The following is a 17,613-nucleotide window of genomic DNA, read 5'->3' on the forward strand; positions in this document are numbered from 1 at the left end:
AAACATGGCGCTGGCATGATGCAGTGTGGGGAAATGGCGGGAGGGAGAATGAGAGCCCGCCCGCCATGGAAACGGTGTGTTCCCCGGGAGTGCATAAGTAATGAGGTGCGTCCAGGACAAAATGGCATAAAAACCTACCATTACTGCCGGCGGGTAAAATGACATTTTACCTGCCTGCTACTGCACTTCGTGCAAGTTTGGGAAAATTCCACCCTGTGAATGAGTTCCCCGTTCCATATTCCCCTGCCAAGTACTAATTATTTCTCCTTGCTATTGCAGGCACATCTGAGACACAGCCGAGGGGGTCCACAAGCCAGATTCTTGACTCATGCCCTGAAGACACCTCGGAAGAAGAATCTGGTGACACACTGAAGACCTGTCACAGCGCTCATCCACACCTTCTACCAGCACAGAAACACACACCTCAGTGGGATCTAGTTCTAGAGTAGCCTCAGGATCACAATCTGGTGAGCACATCGCACTGTCTGATCCACACTAGGGACATTTCAGTTTTCTGGCACTTAGAGTCTGGAGGCCAGAAATCTGCTGAGTCTGAGTTAGATGAGGAGCCTTTGGACTTGGTCACACCTCAGTTGCTGGAACTGAAAAGGCAAGTTCAGGGACATCAAGAAGAGATGTCCGCTGCACTCCTCAGATTGCAAGGCACGATGGAGTAGTCCACACACTGTCAGTCTGAGGAGATAGTGCCGACATGCCAATGCACCGAGGTCAATGCTGGTAGGATGGCGGACGCCATGGAGACCTTGGTCCAGGACATTGGTCCTGCACTGCTGAGCGGGCTGAGCTCCATCGTTGACACCATAGTTGGCATCCAACTGTGTGTACACGAGAGGGGTGCAGGCTAGCTCGATCTCACCCCTTCTCCTCAAGGAATCGTCCAGGAGCTCTTGGGCACCCGTAAGGAAGAGGAACAGCAGATGAACACCCCGGGGCCATCCATCCAGGTGACCGGGAGTGGCCGGCCCATCCGAATCCCCTCTTCCAACGACCCCAGCAGCTCTAGCTCCACAGGCCAAGGAGGGTGCCACTGCCGCACAGCAGGACCCCAGGATCAGGCCAGGGCCCTCTTGGTCTTGTCCCTCCAGAGGCATTCCCCAGGGCCATGCGTTGACCAATCAGAGTCAAGCTGCCTGATTTAAATTTCAAACAATGCTTGGCAGTTAACTGTCAGTCACGATCCCTGGTGCATTCTCCATGGCAATGCCTCTACCAATCACAGTCCACTTGCCAACCAATCAGCACAATGTTCTCATACAGTATAAAGTGTTTTGTTTCCTCTGAATTTGGCATTTATCTAACTGCTGCTTGTAGGAGCTTGCTGTGTGAAACTTGGCTGATGTATTTCCTACCTCATTGGCTGTAAATCTCTTTAGGACATCCTGTGGCTGTGAAGGGCACAATATAAATGCACATTCTTTCTTTCTATCCATCTGCAAGATTTGTGAGCCTAATGTGTTTCCTAAAGATAAAATGTTTTTTAAGGAGGAGATAGTTGCAGACCATGAAAAGCTTTTATTTCATTTCCCCAGGCTCATTGCCAACAATCCTTCAAAAAGCAGATGTGGACATCATCAATAACAACACATGCAAGACTATCTATGGAAATATTATCACTGAAAGGATGCTGTGTGCTGGCTTCTTAGAAGGGGGAGTCGATTCCTGTCAGGTAGCTTTTAACCCAACATTTTTAAATATATTGAGCAAATGGCTGTTAAAATATCATACAGGATCAACAGGTTTATGAGTGGAGGCATAAACTATAAAAGAGAGGATGTTATGCTAATCTTCCATAAATCATCGGCTAGAACTAGCATTGGGCTCAATTTTACAAGGGGAACTGGGACCCCGGCATCGGGATAAAAAGCAAATTCTGACCCTGCACTTGCCAATAGTGGGATCTGCTCAGCAGTTTTACCACAGCAGCCTCCCAATTGGGCATCTGCCACCATCCAATTAAGGACAGCTGACCAGCTCCTGATGTTGTCGGCCCAATCAGTGGGCCAGTAGCTCTGAAGCCTCAGCAGAGCCACTGGGAGAGGAGATTGCTGCTGAGGAATGCAAGTGACATAAGCAGCTGGACAGTTAAGTAAAATAAAAAGAATTCGGGGGGCTGAGTGCCAGAGGGGAAAGTCCTCTAGCTGGGCGGATTGTTGGGGCTGAGGGTCTGCCTGCCCCCTCCCTCTTTGTTCCATTTGACCATTCCCCCAAGGCCACAACTGGTTGTCCCTTTTATCAATGGCACCAAAAAGTAGCCCCTAGTTGGGCCTTCAATTACGGAAATTGGTCGCCCGCATCCCTGGAGTGGATATCCTTTCCACTTCTGGTCCATCATTGGTAAAATGCTCTGAGGGAAGGACCACAATAGTACTACAGATTTGTGCTCCAGAATTAGCCACGCCCCTAGCCAAGCTGCTCCAGTACAGCTATAACACTGACATTTACCTGGCTATGTGAAAAATTGGCCAGGTATGTCCTATCCACAAAAAGCAGGACAAATGCAACCTAGCCAGTTACCACCTCATCTCTTTACTCTCACTCATCAGCAAAGTGATGAGAAGGGTTCTTGACAGTGCTATCAAGCAGCACTTACTCAGCAATAACCTACTCACTGATAGTTAGCTCGGGTTTTGCCAGGACCACTCAGCTCCTGACCTCATTACTGCCTTGATCCAAACATGGACAAAAGAGCTGAACAAAAGAGGTGAAGTGAGAGTGACATCATTGCAGGAGTTCCTCAGAGTAGTGTCCCAGGCCCAACCATCTTCAGCTGCTTCACCAATGATCTTCCCTCCATCATAAGGTCAGAGGTGGGGATGTTCGTGGATGATTACACAATGTTCAGCACCAATCATGACGCCTCAGATACTGAAGCAGTCCGTGTCCATATGCAGCAAGTCCTGGACAACATTCACGCTTGGGTTGATATGTGGCAAGTATCATTCGTGCCACACAAGTGCCAGGCAATGACCATCTCCAACAAGGGAGAATCCAACCATCGCCCTTCAACATTCAATGGCAGTACCATCACAGAATCCCCCACTATCAATGTTCTGAGGGTTACCATTGGCCAGAAACTGGCCAATAAATGCTGTGGCTACAGAGCAGGCCAGAGTCTGGGAATTCTGAGTTGAGTAACTCACCTCCTGACTCCCCAATGCCTGCCCACCATCTACAAGGGACAAGTCAGGAGTGTGATGGAATACTGTCCACTTGCCTGGATGAGTGCAGCTCCCACAGCACTGAAGAGGTTCAACATCATCCAGACAAAGCAGCCTGCTTGATTAGTACTCCATCTACCACCTTCAACATTCATTCCCTCCACTACTGTCGCACAGTGGCAGCACTGTGTACCATCTACAAAATGCACTGCAGCAACTCACCAAGACTCCTTCAACAGCACCTTCCAAACCCACAACCTCTACCATATGAAGGGCAAGGGCAGCAGACACATGGGAACACCACCACCTGCAAGTTCCCCTCCACACCATCCTGACTTGGAAATATATCGCTGTTTCTTCACTGTCACTGGGTCAAAGTCCTGGAACTCCCTTCCTAAAAGCACTGGGTGTTCCTACAACACATGGACTGTAGCAGTTCAAGAAGGCAGCTCACCACCACTTTCTCAAGGGCAATTGGGGATGGGCAATAAATGCTGGGCTAGCCAGCAATGCCCACATCCCATGAACAAATTTAAAAAAAACAGGGAGCCAATCCAACGCAGCTCCCCACAATTTTACTGCCTCTCCTGCCTTCCAGCATGCTTCCCTGGAGTTGGTAAAATCCTGGCCATTATGTCTAATTAGGAGTACATCAAGAAGGATACCAAGACCTTGGGAGGGCGCAGAGGAGATTTCCTAAAATGCACCAGGGTAAAGGCGTTCAGTGATATGAAGCGACTAACTAAAGAGGTTAAAAATCTCCTCCTTTGAGCAGAAAAGGTTAAACTTATAAATGGTTTTGACAGAGTAAGGGAATGGATGTTGAAGGTGGTAGATGGAGTACTAATCAAGCAGGCTGCTTTGTCTGAATGATATTGAACCTCTTCAGTGTTGTGGGAGCTGCACTCATCCAGGCAAGTGGACAGTATTCCATCACACTCCTGACTTGTCCCTTGTAGATGGTGGGCAGGCATTGGGGAGTCAGGAGGTGAGTTACTCAAGACTGAGTATTAAATATTCCTGGATACAAGGTTTTCAGGAAAGATAGGAAAGGAAGGAAAGGGTGTGCGGAGTGACAGAATTGATTAAGGAGAACATTGCAGTATTGGGGAGAGAGGATGTCTCAGAGGAGTCAAGGACAGAATTTATTTTGCTAGAGCAAAGAAATAAAAAAGGTGCAATTACATGGTTCAATATAGTCTATATTCCACCAACTAGTGGGGAAGGTGTAGAGAACAAATTATCAAGGAAATTACAGAAAGGTGCAAGAATAATGGAATAGTGATAACAGGGGACTTTAATTACCTGAATATAGACTGGGGCAGTAGTAGTTAAAGGACAGAGAGTTACAAGAGTTCCTAGAGTGTGTTCAGAAGAATTTTCTACTGCAGTATGTTTCCAGTCCAATGATAAAGGAGGCATTGCTCGAGCTGGTTCATGAGAATGGTGGGCAAAATGGATCAAGTGTCCATAGGGAAACATTTATCATAAGTTGTAGGTTGGCGATAGAAATGGACAAGGAACAATCCATAGTAAGAATAATTAACTAGGGGGAGAGTCAACTTCACTGGGGTGAGAATGGATCTAGTCCAGGTAAATTGGAATCAGAGGTTGGCAGGCAAGGCTGTAACTAAACAAAGTATGACCTTTAAGGAAGAGATAATTTAGGAACAGTCAAGGCACATTTCCACAAAGGGGAAAGGTAGGGCAAATAAACCCTGAGATCCCTGGATGACAAACGAGATAGAGATGAAGATGAAGAAGAAAAAGTGGGCAGATGCAGGTTAATTAAAGAAATCCAACACATATTTGTTAAGGGAAAATTGTGTTTAATTAACATGCTTGATCTTTTAGTGAGGTAACAGAGAAGGTTAATGAGGGCAATGCCATTGACGTGGACTTCCAAAAGGCTTTTGATAAAATGCCACACAACAGTCTTGTAAGCTAAATTAGAGCTCATGGAATAAATGGGACAGTAGCAACATGGATGCAAAATTGGCTGAGTGGCAGGAAACGAGACCAAGGGTTAATAATTGTTTTTCAGACTGGAGCATTGTTTATAATGGAGTTCCCCATGGGTTAGTGTTAGGACCCCTTCTTTTCCTAATATACATTAGTGACCTAGACCTTGGTGTACAGGGCACAATTTCAAAATTTGCTGACAGTACAAATCTATGAACATATGAACAAAGAGCAGGCCATTCAGCCCCTCGAGCCTGCTCCACCATTTAATAAGATCACAGCCAATCTGATAGTAACCTGCAATCTGCATCCCACCTACCCCCAGTAACCTGCAATCTGCATCCCACCTACCCCCAATAACCTATCATCCCCTTGCTTACCAAGAATGTACCCATCTTTGCCTTAAAAATATTCAAAGACTCTGCTTCCACCACCTTTTCGGGAAGAGAGTTCCAAAGACTCACAACCTTCTGAATGAAAAGAAATTTACCTCATCTCTGTTTTAAATGGGTGACCCCTTATTTTTAAACAATGACACCTAGTTCTAGATTTTTCCACAAGAGGAAACACCCTCTCCACATCGACCCTTGTTAAGACTCCTTAAGATCTTAAATATTTCAGTCAAGTCACCTCTTACTCGTCTAAAATCAAGCGGATATAAGCTTAGTCTGTCCAACCTTGCCTCATAAGGCAACCCACCCATTCCAGGTATTAGTCTGGCAAACCTTCTGTGAATTATTTCCAACGCATTTACATCCATCCTTAAATATGGTGATAAATACTGTACACACTACTCCAAATGTGGTCTCACTAGTGCCCTATACAACTGAAGCATAACCTCCCTACTTTTGTATTCAATTCCCCTCACAATAAATTATAACATTCTATTAGCTTTCATAATTACTTGCATACTAGTCTTTTGTGATTCGTGCATTAGGACAGCCAGATCTCTTTGCACCTCAGAGCACTGCAATCTCCGTATAAATATGCTTCTCTTATTCTTCCTGCCAAAATGGACAATTTCACATTTTCCCACTTTATACCCCATTTGCCAGATCTTTGCCCACTCACTTAACATATCTATATCTTTTCGTAGCCTCCTTATGTCCTTTTCACAACTTACTTTCCTACCTACCTTCATGTCATCAGCAAATTTGGCAACCATCCCTTCAATCAATTCATCCAAATCATTTATATAAATTGTAAACAGTTGAGGTCTCAGCACTGATTCCTACGGCACACCACTCGTTTCATCTTGTGTTGTGGTAACTTTGACAAACGGACCACAGGAGGCTCAGCTACAAATCACAATCGTCTATTTGAGCAATTGCAAGGACAGAACCATCTCAAGGCAGCTTAAGATAGCAGTCTGCTAAATTACAAGGGTTCAGCATATTTATACTTTACTGATCACGTACATCTCTGGCATCAGGTACATCCCACTTTTCACCCAGGCAGAGACCTTCCCTCCTATCTAAGCTGGGACCATCTGTCCTTCCCCTATCTGTTGAAGAGCACACTTAACCTTAGTTGTTTTCCAACCTAAGTCTCCAGTCTGACTCCCAGGACACTCAATATATCTTATTTTTAATTCCTTCATTAACAGTCTAGCTCCCAGGACCTTGCTGGTGATTGCAAGTCCTGCGGGTGTACAAAGTTCATCTGGTTTAACTATTGATTTACTGGTTTGCACTGGCCTGCCTGTAGATTCTAACTTAAGTAATTCATTCACCTTATAATGAATTCTCCCTTACCAAAAATTCTCACTTACTTTCTTCCCCCTAACACTTGCCAACCTGTAAAAGTTCCATTTATACTTACTCTCTTCCTGTTAGCCAGCCAATCTCCTATCCATGCCAATATGTTACCCCCTATACCATGAGCTTTTATTTTCCAAAATAACCTATGATGTAGCACTTTTTCAAATGCCTTCTGAAAATCTAAGTACAGTACATCCACCGGTTCACCTTTATCCACAGCACATGTTACTTCCTCAAAGTACTCCAATAAGTTGGTTAAATACAATTTTGAGTTCACAAAACATGTTGACTCTGCCTGGTGACCATGAGCTTATCCAAGTGCCCTGCTATAACTTCTTTAATGACAGCTTCTAACATTTTCCCTATGACAGATGTTAAGCTAACTGGCCTGTAGTTTCCCATTTTCCATCTCCCTCCCTTTTTGAATAATGGAGTTACATTTTCTATCTTCCAATCTAATGCGACCTTCCCCACATCTAGGGAGTTTTGGAAAATTAAAACCAATGCAACTATCTCACTAGACACTTCTTTTAAGACCCTAGGATGAAATCCATCAGGACCCAGGCTCTTGTCAGCTCACAGCTCCAACAATTTTTCTTTTTTTAATTCATTCACGGGATGTGGGTTTCGCTGGCTGGGCCAGTATTTATTACCCAATCTTAGTTGCCCTTGAGGAGGTGGTGGTGAGCTGCCTTCTTGAACCGCTGCAGTCCATGTGGTGTAAGTACACCCATAGTGCTGTTAGGAAGGGTGTTCCAGGATTTTGGCCCAACAGTAGTGAAGGAATAATGATATATTTTCAAGTCAGGATAGTGAGTGACTCAGTGCCACTTCTCTAGTGACTGTAATTTTCCTGACTTCCTTCCCCACTTCCATTTCCTGTTTTTTTGCTGCTTCTGGGGTGTTATTTGTATCCCCTATAATGAAAACTGATGCAAAATACTTGTTTAATTCATCAGCCATCTCCTTGTTTTCCATTATCAATTCTCCAGAGTCATTTTCTGTAGAACCAACACTCACTTTATTAATAAAAACAAAAAAACTGCGGATGCTGGAAATCCAAAACAAAAACAGAATTACCTGGAAAAACTCAGCAGGTCTGGCAGCATCGGCGGAGAAGAAAAGAGTTGACGTTTCGAGTCCTCATGACCCTTCGACAGAACTTCTGTCGAAGGGTCATGAGGACTCGAAACGTCACTCACTTTATTAAGTCTCTTTTCTTTTTTAAATAGTTATAAAAACTCTATGTTTTTATATTTCTGGCTAGCTTTCTCTAATACTTTAATTTTTCCCTCCTTATTAGTCTTTTAGTCATTCTTTGCTGTTCCTTATATTCTGTCCAAACTTCTGACCTGCCATCTGTCTTTGCACAATTATATGCTTTTTCTTTAAGTTTTATACTATCTTTAACCTTTCTAGTTAACCACGAATAGTGTGTCTGTCCCTTGGACTTTTTGTTACTCATTGGACTGTATCTATTCTGTGCATTCTGAAATATCCCCTTAAATATTAGCCACTGCATCTCTAATGACCTATCTCTTAACCTAATTTGCCAATTCGCTTTAGGCAGCTCAGCTTTCATAATAATTGCCATTATTTAAGTTTAAAAACTTAGTTTCACACCCACCCCTCTCTCCCTCAAAGTGAATGTAAAATTCAATCATATTATGGTCACTGCTACCTAGGGGCGCCTTCACCATGAGCTTATTACTTACTCTCATCTCATTGTACAATACCAGGTCTAGTATAGTCTGCTCTCTGGTTGGCTCCAGAACATGCTGTTCTAAGAAACTATCACAAAAACATTCAATGTACTCCTCATCTAGACTATCTTTGCCCATCTGACTTTTCCAGTCTATATGAAATTTAAAATATCCCATGATTATCAATGTGTCTTTCTGACAAGCTCCAATTATTTCTTCCTTTATGCTCAACCCTACCATGTGATTACTATTAGGGGGTCTGTACACAGCTCCCACAAGTGACTTCTTGCCTTTACCATTTCTTATCTCTACTCAAACCGTTTTACACATCCTGGTTCCCTAAACTTAGGTCATCCCTCTCTATTGTGCTAATACCATCATTAACTAACAGAACAACCCCTCCACCATTTCCTCGCTTCTTTCTAAATATCCTGTACCCTTCAATATTCAGGTCCCAACCCATGTCTTCCTGCACCCATGTCTCCGTAATAGCTATCAAATCATAATTATTTATTTCCACGTGCATTCTCAGTTCATCTGTTTTGTTTCGAATGCTAAGTTCATTCAGATATGGAGCATTTAGTTTTATCCTTTTTATAACCTTTATAAATCTGTGATTTGCTCTTAGATTTGTACTCTCTATCCCTTCCTGTCATGGTCTATTTTTCATTTCCTGTAATAATACCTTTTCTTTTGTCTTGTCTCTGCTCTTTGATTTACCACATCTCCCCAAATTGGATCCCCCATCCCCACTATTTATTTCAAAACTCTCTCTACTTCCCTAGTTATGCAACTCGCAAGAACACTGGTCCCAGCATGGTTCGGGTGCAGACTATCCCAACGGTACAGATCCCATTTTCCCCAGTACTGGTACCAGTGCCCCATGAACCGAAACCCACTTCTCCCACACCAGTCTTTGAGCCAGACATTCATCTCCCTAACCTGATTTTTCCTATGCCAATTTGCACACGGCTTGGGTAATAATTCAGAGACTATGACTTTTGAGGTTCTGCTTCTTAATTTGGTGCCTAGGTCCTCATACCGACTATGCAGAACCTCCTTCTTTGTCCTGCCTGTGTCATTGGCACCAACATGGGCCATGATGACTCAATCCTCCCCCTCCCACTGTAAATTCCTCTCCAGCCCCAAACAAATGTCCCTCACCCTGACACCAGGCAGACAACACACTCGTCTGGACTCTCGCTCTTTGCTGCAGAGGATGACGTCAATCTCTCTGACTATACTGTCCCCTACTAACACAACGTTCCTTTTTGCACCCCCACTTGAATGGCTTCTTGTACCACGTGCCATGGCCAGTTAGCTCAGCCACTCCGCAGCCCCATTCTCATCCAAACAAGCTGAAAAAAACTCAAACCTGTTGGACAATTGCAAAGGCTGGGGCTCCTGCGCTCCTACCTTCTGAGTCTCCTTACCTGCCTCATTCGTAGTCACGCTCTCCTGTCCATGACCACTGACCAGATCAGAAGATCCTGCCCTAAGAGGTGTGACTGCCTCCTGGTACAAAGAATCCAAGTAATGTTCCCCCTCCCTGATGCATCTCAGTGTCTGCAGTTCAGCCTCCAGCTCAATGACTCTGAGCTGAAGCTGTCCAAACTTCAAACACTCACTGCAAACACGTTTGCCCCGGATCAAACTGGCATCCAGGATCTCCCATGGGCTGCAGCTGTGACACATCACCTGTCCTGACATCCTGAATGTGTTCCAATTATTAACTATTTAATTATTTTATTCAATTACATGTTTTACTTTTATTTTTATGTACTTTATTAGCCTTACCACCAGTTGCTAGACTATTTTGAACCTTAGGAATAGAATAAACCTTAGTCACTTATCAGATACTCACCAAATAACTAGCCTCCTGTAGCAGAATACGGCCAATTGCTGAAGGCTGAGAAAGTTAGAAAGCAGGAAGCAAAAGAGCATCTCTTTCCCTCCCTTCCCTAAGTCCCTTAATTACCCAATTCCCAGCATTCTATTCTAAGTCACACTTCTTGTAGCAAACCTTACCTAAAGCGCCTCTTTCCCCCTATGCACCAAATTCCCACTTTGAACCAAATTCCCAAAATACTCACTTGATCTCTGTCTGACTCAGGCTGAAGTCTCCCCTCACTGATGGTGCATCTCTTACTTACGAAGTATTGAGAACTGTGAGGAGGATAATATAGAACTACAAAAAGGCATAGACAGGCTGGTTGAATGGGCAGACAAGTGGCAAATGAAATTTAATGCAGGCATTCATTTTGGTAGGAAGAACGTGAAGAGACAATATAACATAAAGGATATAATTCAAAAGGGGGTGCAAAGTCAGAGGGATCTGGATTTATATGTGCCTAAATCGTTGAAGATGGCAGGGCAGCTTGAGAGTGCAATTAATACACCATACAACATCCTGAGCTTTATTAATAGGGGTATAGAATACAAAAGCAAGGAAGCTATGTTAAACCTGTATAAAACACTGGTTCAGCTTCAGCTGGAATATAGCCTCTGAGCATCACAGTTTAGGAAGGATGTGAAGGCTTTAGAGAAAGCGCAGAAAAGATTCATGAGGATGGTTCTAGGGATGAGGAACTTCAGTTACGTAGATAGATTTGAGGATTTGAGACTGTTTTCCTTGGAGAAGATTAGATTGAGAGGAGATTTGATAGAGGTATTCAAAATCAAGAGGCATCTGGACAGAGTAGATAGGGAGAAACTGTTTCTATTGCTGGAAGGGTTGAGAATCAGAGTGCACAGATTTAAGATAATTGTCAAAAGAAGCAATGGCAACATGAGAAAAAAAGTTTTCAAGCAGTGAGTGGTTAGGATCTGGAATGCTCTGCCTAAGCGTGGTGGAGGCTGGTTCAATCGAGGCATTCAAAAGGGAATTGGGTTATTATCTGAAAAGGAAGAATGTGCAGGGCTACAGGGACATGGTGGTCATGTGGCACTAGGTGAATTGCTCCTTCAGAGAGCCAACAAAAATGTGACAGGCCAAATGGCCTCCTTCTGTGCTGTAACCTTTCTATGATTCTATAACAATTGCTTCCACTGACAGGAAGGTTGGGCATTAGAGAGCACAGATTTAAGTTAATTGGCAAAAGAACCAGAGGTGAAAAATGTCTGCAGCGAGTTGTTATGATCTGAAATGTACTGCCTGAGAGGGTGGTGTATTCAGACTTAATAATAAATTTCAAAAGGGAATTGGGAAATGCTTGAAGGAGAATTGCAGGGCTATGAGGAAAGAGCAGGGGAGTAAGATTATTTGGATAACTCTTTCAAAAAGCCAGCATAGTCATGTTGGGCAGAATGGCCTTCCCAGTGGGGCATGTGGGTACATAATGCCAATGGCCGTTAAGGTTACCACAGCCCCGAATTCCATCCCCTCTGGTTCCTCCTATCTGCTGGTGAAACCTCAATGATCTCACAATCTACTGCCCTTAAGTGCATCTCCCAGATGACCAATGCCTTATTTTCCAAGACCACCACTTAAGTGCACTTTTCCACAGATGAGGTCAGTCATACATAGAGGACTGTCATCTTCACTGAAGTGGCTGGATTTCCACAGGTACAGGGGGTCATTGATTGCACATGTGGTAATCACGGACCCCCCAAACTGGCATGGAGATACAGCACAAGTCACATGACCACAAGACAATTATAAAAAGCTGATCTGGAGGCAGCCTTCTGTATGCCGTGTCAATGATTCTAAAATGGTTGTTGTCTGATGTGCCCTTCACAACATCACATTGCTGAGAGGAATGGAACTGCAGTAAGAGGTAAGTGCAGAACGGCTGGAATCCTATAGGGTCTGCAGCCATTCACTTGGCCTTCAGCAAAGCGCACAATGGCCTCATCCAGGCATTCTTGGGGGAAGCCCTGCAGTCCTCGCTGAAACATGTCTCCTAACTTATGGTGATTTGCTGCCCCTTCCACAACCCGACCATCAGGACAGTAAAGCAGAGTTGGTGTGGGTGTGTGAGGGAGTTGGACAGATTGCTCTTCTGCAACAAAGCAAAACAGGCAATAGTGAATCTGTTCACTAACAGCTCATTTTACACCCCACCCAACTTTCTTTTTTATTGAAGTCATTCATTATTGCAGATTTACACACCCACCAACAATTAATTTTACCTCCTCTCCCCCCGACCATCAAAAATCCAGGTATATTAACTTTTAAAGCTAATGTGTACAATTGTTCACAAATAGATTGTTTAAAGAGAATGAATTCTAAGGTCAAACACTGAAGGGACAAATTAAAGGCTGAACCAGAAAGACAGCTCTAAATTGTTCGCTTAAGTGTCCAACTTGATGGTGGAGGGCTGCAAGATTTCGGCCAGAATTTTCCGGCCCCTCCTGCCAACGGAATCTTCCGGTCCTGCTGAAGTGAATGGACAATCGAATGGCTCACTGCATTTCCTGGCTCCATCGCCACCGCCATGACAGGGCTGGAAAATTCCACTAAGATAAAAGCAAAAAACTGCAGATGCTGGAAATCCAAAACAAAAATAAAAATTAAAAATACCTGGAAAAACTCAGCAGGTCCAGCAGCATCTGCGGAGAGGAACACAGTCAACGTTTCGAGTCCATATGACCCTTCAACAGAACCCTTAGTCCCAGCAAAAGACTCTGAAAACCTTCCAATGAAAGGGAATTAATTTCATATAGTTCAGCAAAAATGTATCCCACAAGTCAGATGGGAGAGAGAATACCAAAAAACCCAGGCCTTGTTTGCTTCATAGACTATAGTACCAGTAACAGTATGGGCAATTCACAGAGATTTTAACTGTATTCGCTTCAAACATTTTTACTAAGAGAGATATAATTCATACAAATAAGATTTAATTAATTAAGCAACATTGGTTTGCAAAACTAGAATGGAACCATAGATAAGTTCTTGCTCACATTCTCTGCCAATAATTACTGTGCAATAGTGATACTGCTTTACTTTTATCTCAGGGTGACTCTGGAGGTCCATTAGCCTGTATGGAGCCTGACGGAACCTGGTTTCTTGCTGGAATTGTGAGCTTTGGTTTAGAATGCGCCAAACCTAATTTTCCAGGAGTCTATACTCGTGTAACGGCTCTTCGCGACTGGCTGCAGGAGCAGACTGGAATATAAATGATTGTATTAAGTAATGGTCCAATTTGCATTGTTCCCTGACTGATTATCATTCTCCATTAACAAATTCCAGCTTGATGCTTATCAAGAAATTATTTGGGTGCATTGAATTCCCTGCTGCACATCTTCAAAAAAACAATGCAATTTATTTTCTTGGTCCCGTATTTTCTATTTTGGGTGGGATTTTCCAGGCCACAAGGTGTGGCCTGGCAGGAGTGGAGGGAGCTGGGAACATTGTGAGGAGTTGCACTAGGACAGCTCCCCAATAATGCCGCTGCCAGGGAGGTTTCCCAGAAGTAGGACCAGCCGCTAATCAGCTATGTGCGGGTAATCTTTTAAATATTTAAATGCTCCATTAAGGTAATTTTCCCGGCAGAGCAGCCCCCTTGAGCTGCACATGGGGAGGCTGCCAGCTCTGTGGAGATGGCGGCCTCCCTGTGGCAGCCCAGGAGACCATCAGAGCTGGAGGCTCCATAGCCCAAAGGGGGTGGTGGGGGGGAATGGGGTGGAGTGAGGGATGGGGGTGACTGGCTGCAATGACCTGCCTACAGCCCCAAAGGGCCATCCAGCAGGGCCTGCTTGCTTGGCTTGTCAGAATTTTAATTTAAAACTGACATCTCTGAGGGCCTCTCAATCACCAAACTGCCTCAGCAGCACCCACCTTTCCCGGCCCTTTGACTCAGCCAGCCTCGCCAGAGCGGATCCTTATGGATGGCGAGTTCGGAGACAGCCAACTTGGAGGACGCCTCCTAGACAAGAGCTAAGCAAGTCCCACTACCAACAAGTATGGGCTCATGGCCTCCATTTCATCCCAAATTCAATGGTCCCAAATGCTGTGGCGACATCCTGCCTTAATGTTTGGGTGAGGTGAAAAAATATAAGTGCAATTGGGCAACTAAACTCTAAAATCTTTTTTCAAAAGAAGATATTTTTGCTGCTAATGTTCAATTCCTAAGTGCAATATTCTGCTGTTTTTGTGGATTTTACTGAGTTAGAATTTAAAGTTACTTTAGGTTTTAAAATGAGTTCTAAATCAATGAGTTATATCTCACAACAACAACAGCAACAACTTGCTGGTCTTATAAATATAAATGCTGGCCTACCCAGCGACACCTAAGACCCATTAAAGAATTTTTTAAAAATCACGTGGGGCTGGATTTAACACTCCCCCACCAGTGGGTTTGAAGGCAGGGGGGCATATTAAATCCAGTAGGCAACCTGTACACTGTCTACCCACCTGCACCAGCCCCCGCTGCAATTTTGCCAGTAGCAAGGTGGAATTGGGCAGCCCAGTCACCAATGGGTCAAGTCAGGCTCTTCACTGGGCAATTAATGCCCACTTAAGTGCCTAACCTCACCATTGCAGGTACTAACCAGCAGCAGGAGAGGTCTGTACCAAGTAACCAGAATAGCAAGTTTCACTGTGCAGGGTGGTGGTGGATGAGGGGATCCCTCCATAAATGGCCCCCTAGGCCCATCAGAAAGCCCCTCCCAAGGTGTTAACCCCCAAGCTCCCACAGACTCCCTTCTCCAGCATGGCCTCTCAAATTCCACCTCCCCCCTCCTTCCCTGACACCCAAACACTTAAAAAGTTCCAATCCATCGCTAAATGCCTTTTCAAGCCCCGGGTGAAACACCCACAGTGGCCATGGAGGCGCTGCCAGTACTTGAGGCCTGCAGGCCTCTGATTAGCCAGCAACCCTCTGAGGCAGGACTTTCAGTTCATGAGGGGCCGAAATCCCACCACCAGTCTATTAATGGCCAGTTGGTCGTTAAATGGCTATAGGGCTGCAATTCAGCCCCTGGATGGACTCCCCCTCACCGCCCTCCCACGCCGCCCCCACCCCCCAACTTACAACCTTTTAGCTGAGAGAGTGGGGGCCACACTGCTCATGTAACTCAGCCTATGTGTCAAAGCCTAATCTGATTAATTCTATGCAGATGCTGGTATTTCTTCAAGCTGTTGTAATGCATGCACTGTTTAAATGTAAAATGCAAGTATTGATTTGAAATAATTTTACCATTGACCTCTATGCCAGGCAAAAGTGCACTAAAAATGAAACTGGCAATTAATAAGGGATCAAGCAAATGGATTAATTATTACTGCTATTCTTGATGTTGTTAATAAGTTGATTGATCTTTATGAAGAAGGCACAAATTTTCAGAGATAAATTGAATAAAGCACAACTGTGCCATATGTTCTTAAATGTGTCAGAGTTGTTGTTAGTTCAATAACAATAGCTTCAACTATATGCTACATTTAGTACTGTGTCTAAAGTGCCATTTTTCACACAGATTTCAAACCATACTGGAACTTAAACCTGAGTTTTTCTTGTTTGAGCTGACCATTATAACTGGCACTTAGGCGATATAAATCCTACTTGAAATTAGCCTACCAAAGCCAGGTCCTGCTCTAGGCTGGAATAAAAATAGAAAATGCTAGAAATACAGAGGATGTCTGGCAGCTTCTGTGGAGAGATAAAACAGAGATGTTTCAGGTCTGTAGCCTTTCATCAGCACCTTGCTATGGGGTGGCATGGGCTGCTTCATTAACAAAGGAATTATCAGCAAAGAACTCACTCACAATTTCCAGGTTCGGTATCAGAGCAAGTATAATACCACATCCCCAATTAATGGGCACTGCACTTCGAATGTCAAGAGTGGCTGCATTTTACCTTAGAGCTGATGTTACTGTTATCAAAAAAAGAACTTGCATTTCTACATTATCACATCATCAAGATTTTGAAACGAATGGGATTCCTTTGAAATGTCATCATTATTACGCAGGCAAATACAACACAAGCTTAGTCTAACAAACGTCAATGAGATTAATGGCCAGATAACAGGGTTAAATGCTCTCTGGGGCTATTCTCGATTGTTGGATGTAATTTTGGACAAAGACCCACAAAAACCTCAAAGGAAATTAAGTAATTTGTTTTCTTGATGGTGCTAGTTGAGGGAGAAACATTGGTAAGGACATAGAATCAAATAAATTTACAGCACAGAAGAAGGCCATTCAGCCCATTGTGTTTGTTAAGGCCAAAAAGTAGCTATTCAGTCTACCCCACTTTTCAGCTTTTACTCCATAGCCTTGAACTGCATATCCAAGTATTTTTTTAAATGCAACAGGAGGTTTTGCCTTTACCACCATTTCAGTCAGTGAGTTCCAGACCCCACCATCATCTGGATGATTTCCTCAAAATCTACCCAATGCTTCTGCCATTTACTTTAAAGTTATGTATCTTTGATATTGGCCTCTCTGCCAAGGGAAATAGATCCTTTCTATCCACTATGTCCAGGCCCCTAATCATTTTATACAATTCAATTAAATCTCTCCTCAGCTTCCTCTATTCTAAAGGAAACAACTCCAGACTGTTCAAATTTTTATCACAATTAAAATTCTCCATTCCTGGCAACAACCTTGTAAATCTACTTTGTGCCGTCTCTCGTGCAATTACATCATTCTTGTGAAACAGTAACCAAAATTGTACATAGTACTTAACTGTGGCCTAACTAGTGTTTTTTTTTCAGTTCTAGCACTTTTTTCCTGCTCTTAAATCCTATGCCTCAGCTAATAAAGGGAAGTATCCTGTACACCTTCTTGACCATGCTAGCTACTTGTCATGCTACCTTCAGGAATCTGTGGACTTGGATTCCAAGATCCCTCTGTTCCTTTTTCTGTTATTGTGGGTTTACCTCGGGATTCATTGGCTTTTTACACTAGAATAGATCTTGTTTGAGACGATGGTCTTCTGTTCAAAAACCTTTGATTTACATCCTAACTGCTTACAAAGGTTACAGAATATCAAGGCATAGCTTAAGCTACTCTTCGAGATGCTTCTCAATCATCTCCCTGTGAGTGACATCACTGTGACATAGTTTCTTACACAC

At 43.7% G+C, this 17,613-nt stretch overlaps 1 protein-coding gene across 1 annotated transcript in view; it reads left to right on the forward strand.

Annotated features, from left to right (window-relative positions):
* The window catches only part of LOC121276759 (transmembrane protease serine 9-like), a 151,782-nt gene extending 137,582 nt beyond the window's left edge, over window positions 1-14,200 (forward strand). Inside the window, exons 20-21 of the mRNA XM_041185305.1 lie at window positions 1,551-1,687; window positions 13,561-14,200. Coding sequence (XP_041041239.1) covers window positions 1,551-1,687; window positions 13,561-13,722 — 299 coding nt within the window. The 3' untranslated portion in view covers window positions 13,723-14,200. The remainder of the gene's footprint in view (window positions 1-1,550; window positions 1,688-13,560) is intronic.
* Window positions 14,201-17,613: the final 3,413 nt, after the last annotated feature.

Source organism: Carcharodon carcharias, chromosome 4 (assembly GCF_017639515.1).
Source record: "Carcharodon carcharias isolate sCarCar2 chromosome 4, sCarCar2.pri, whole genome shotgun sequence".
NCBI lineage: Eukaryota > Metazoa > Chordata > Chondrichthyes > Lamniformes > Lamnidae > Carcharodon > Carcharodon carcharias.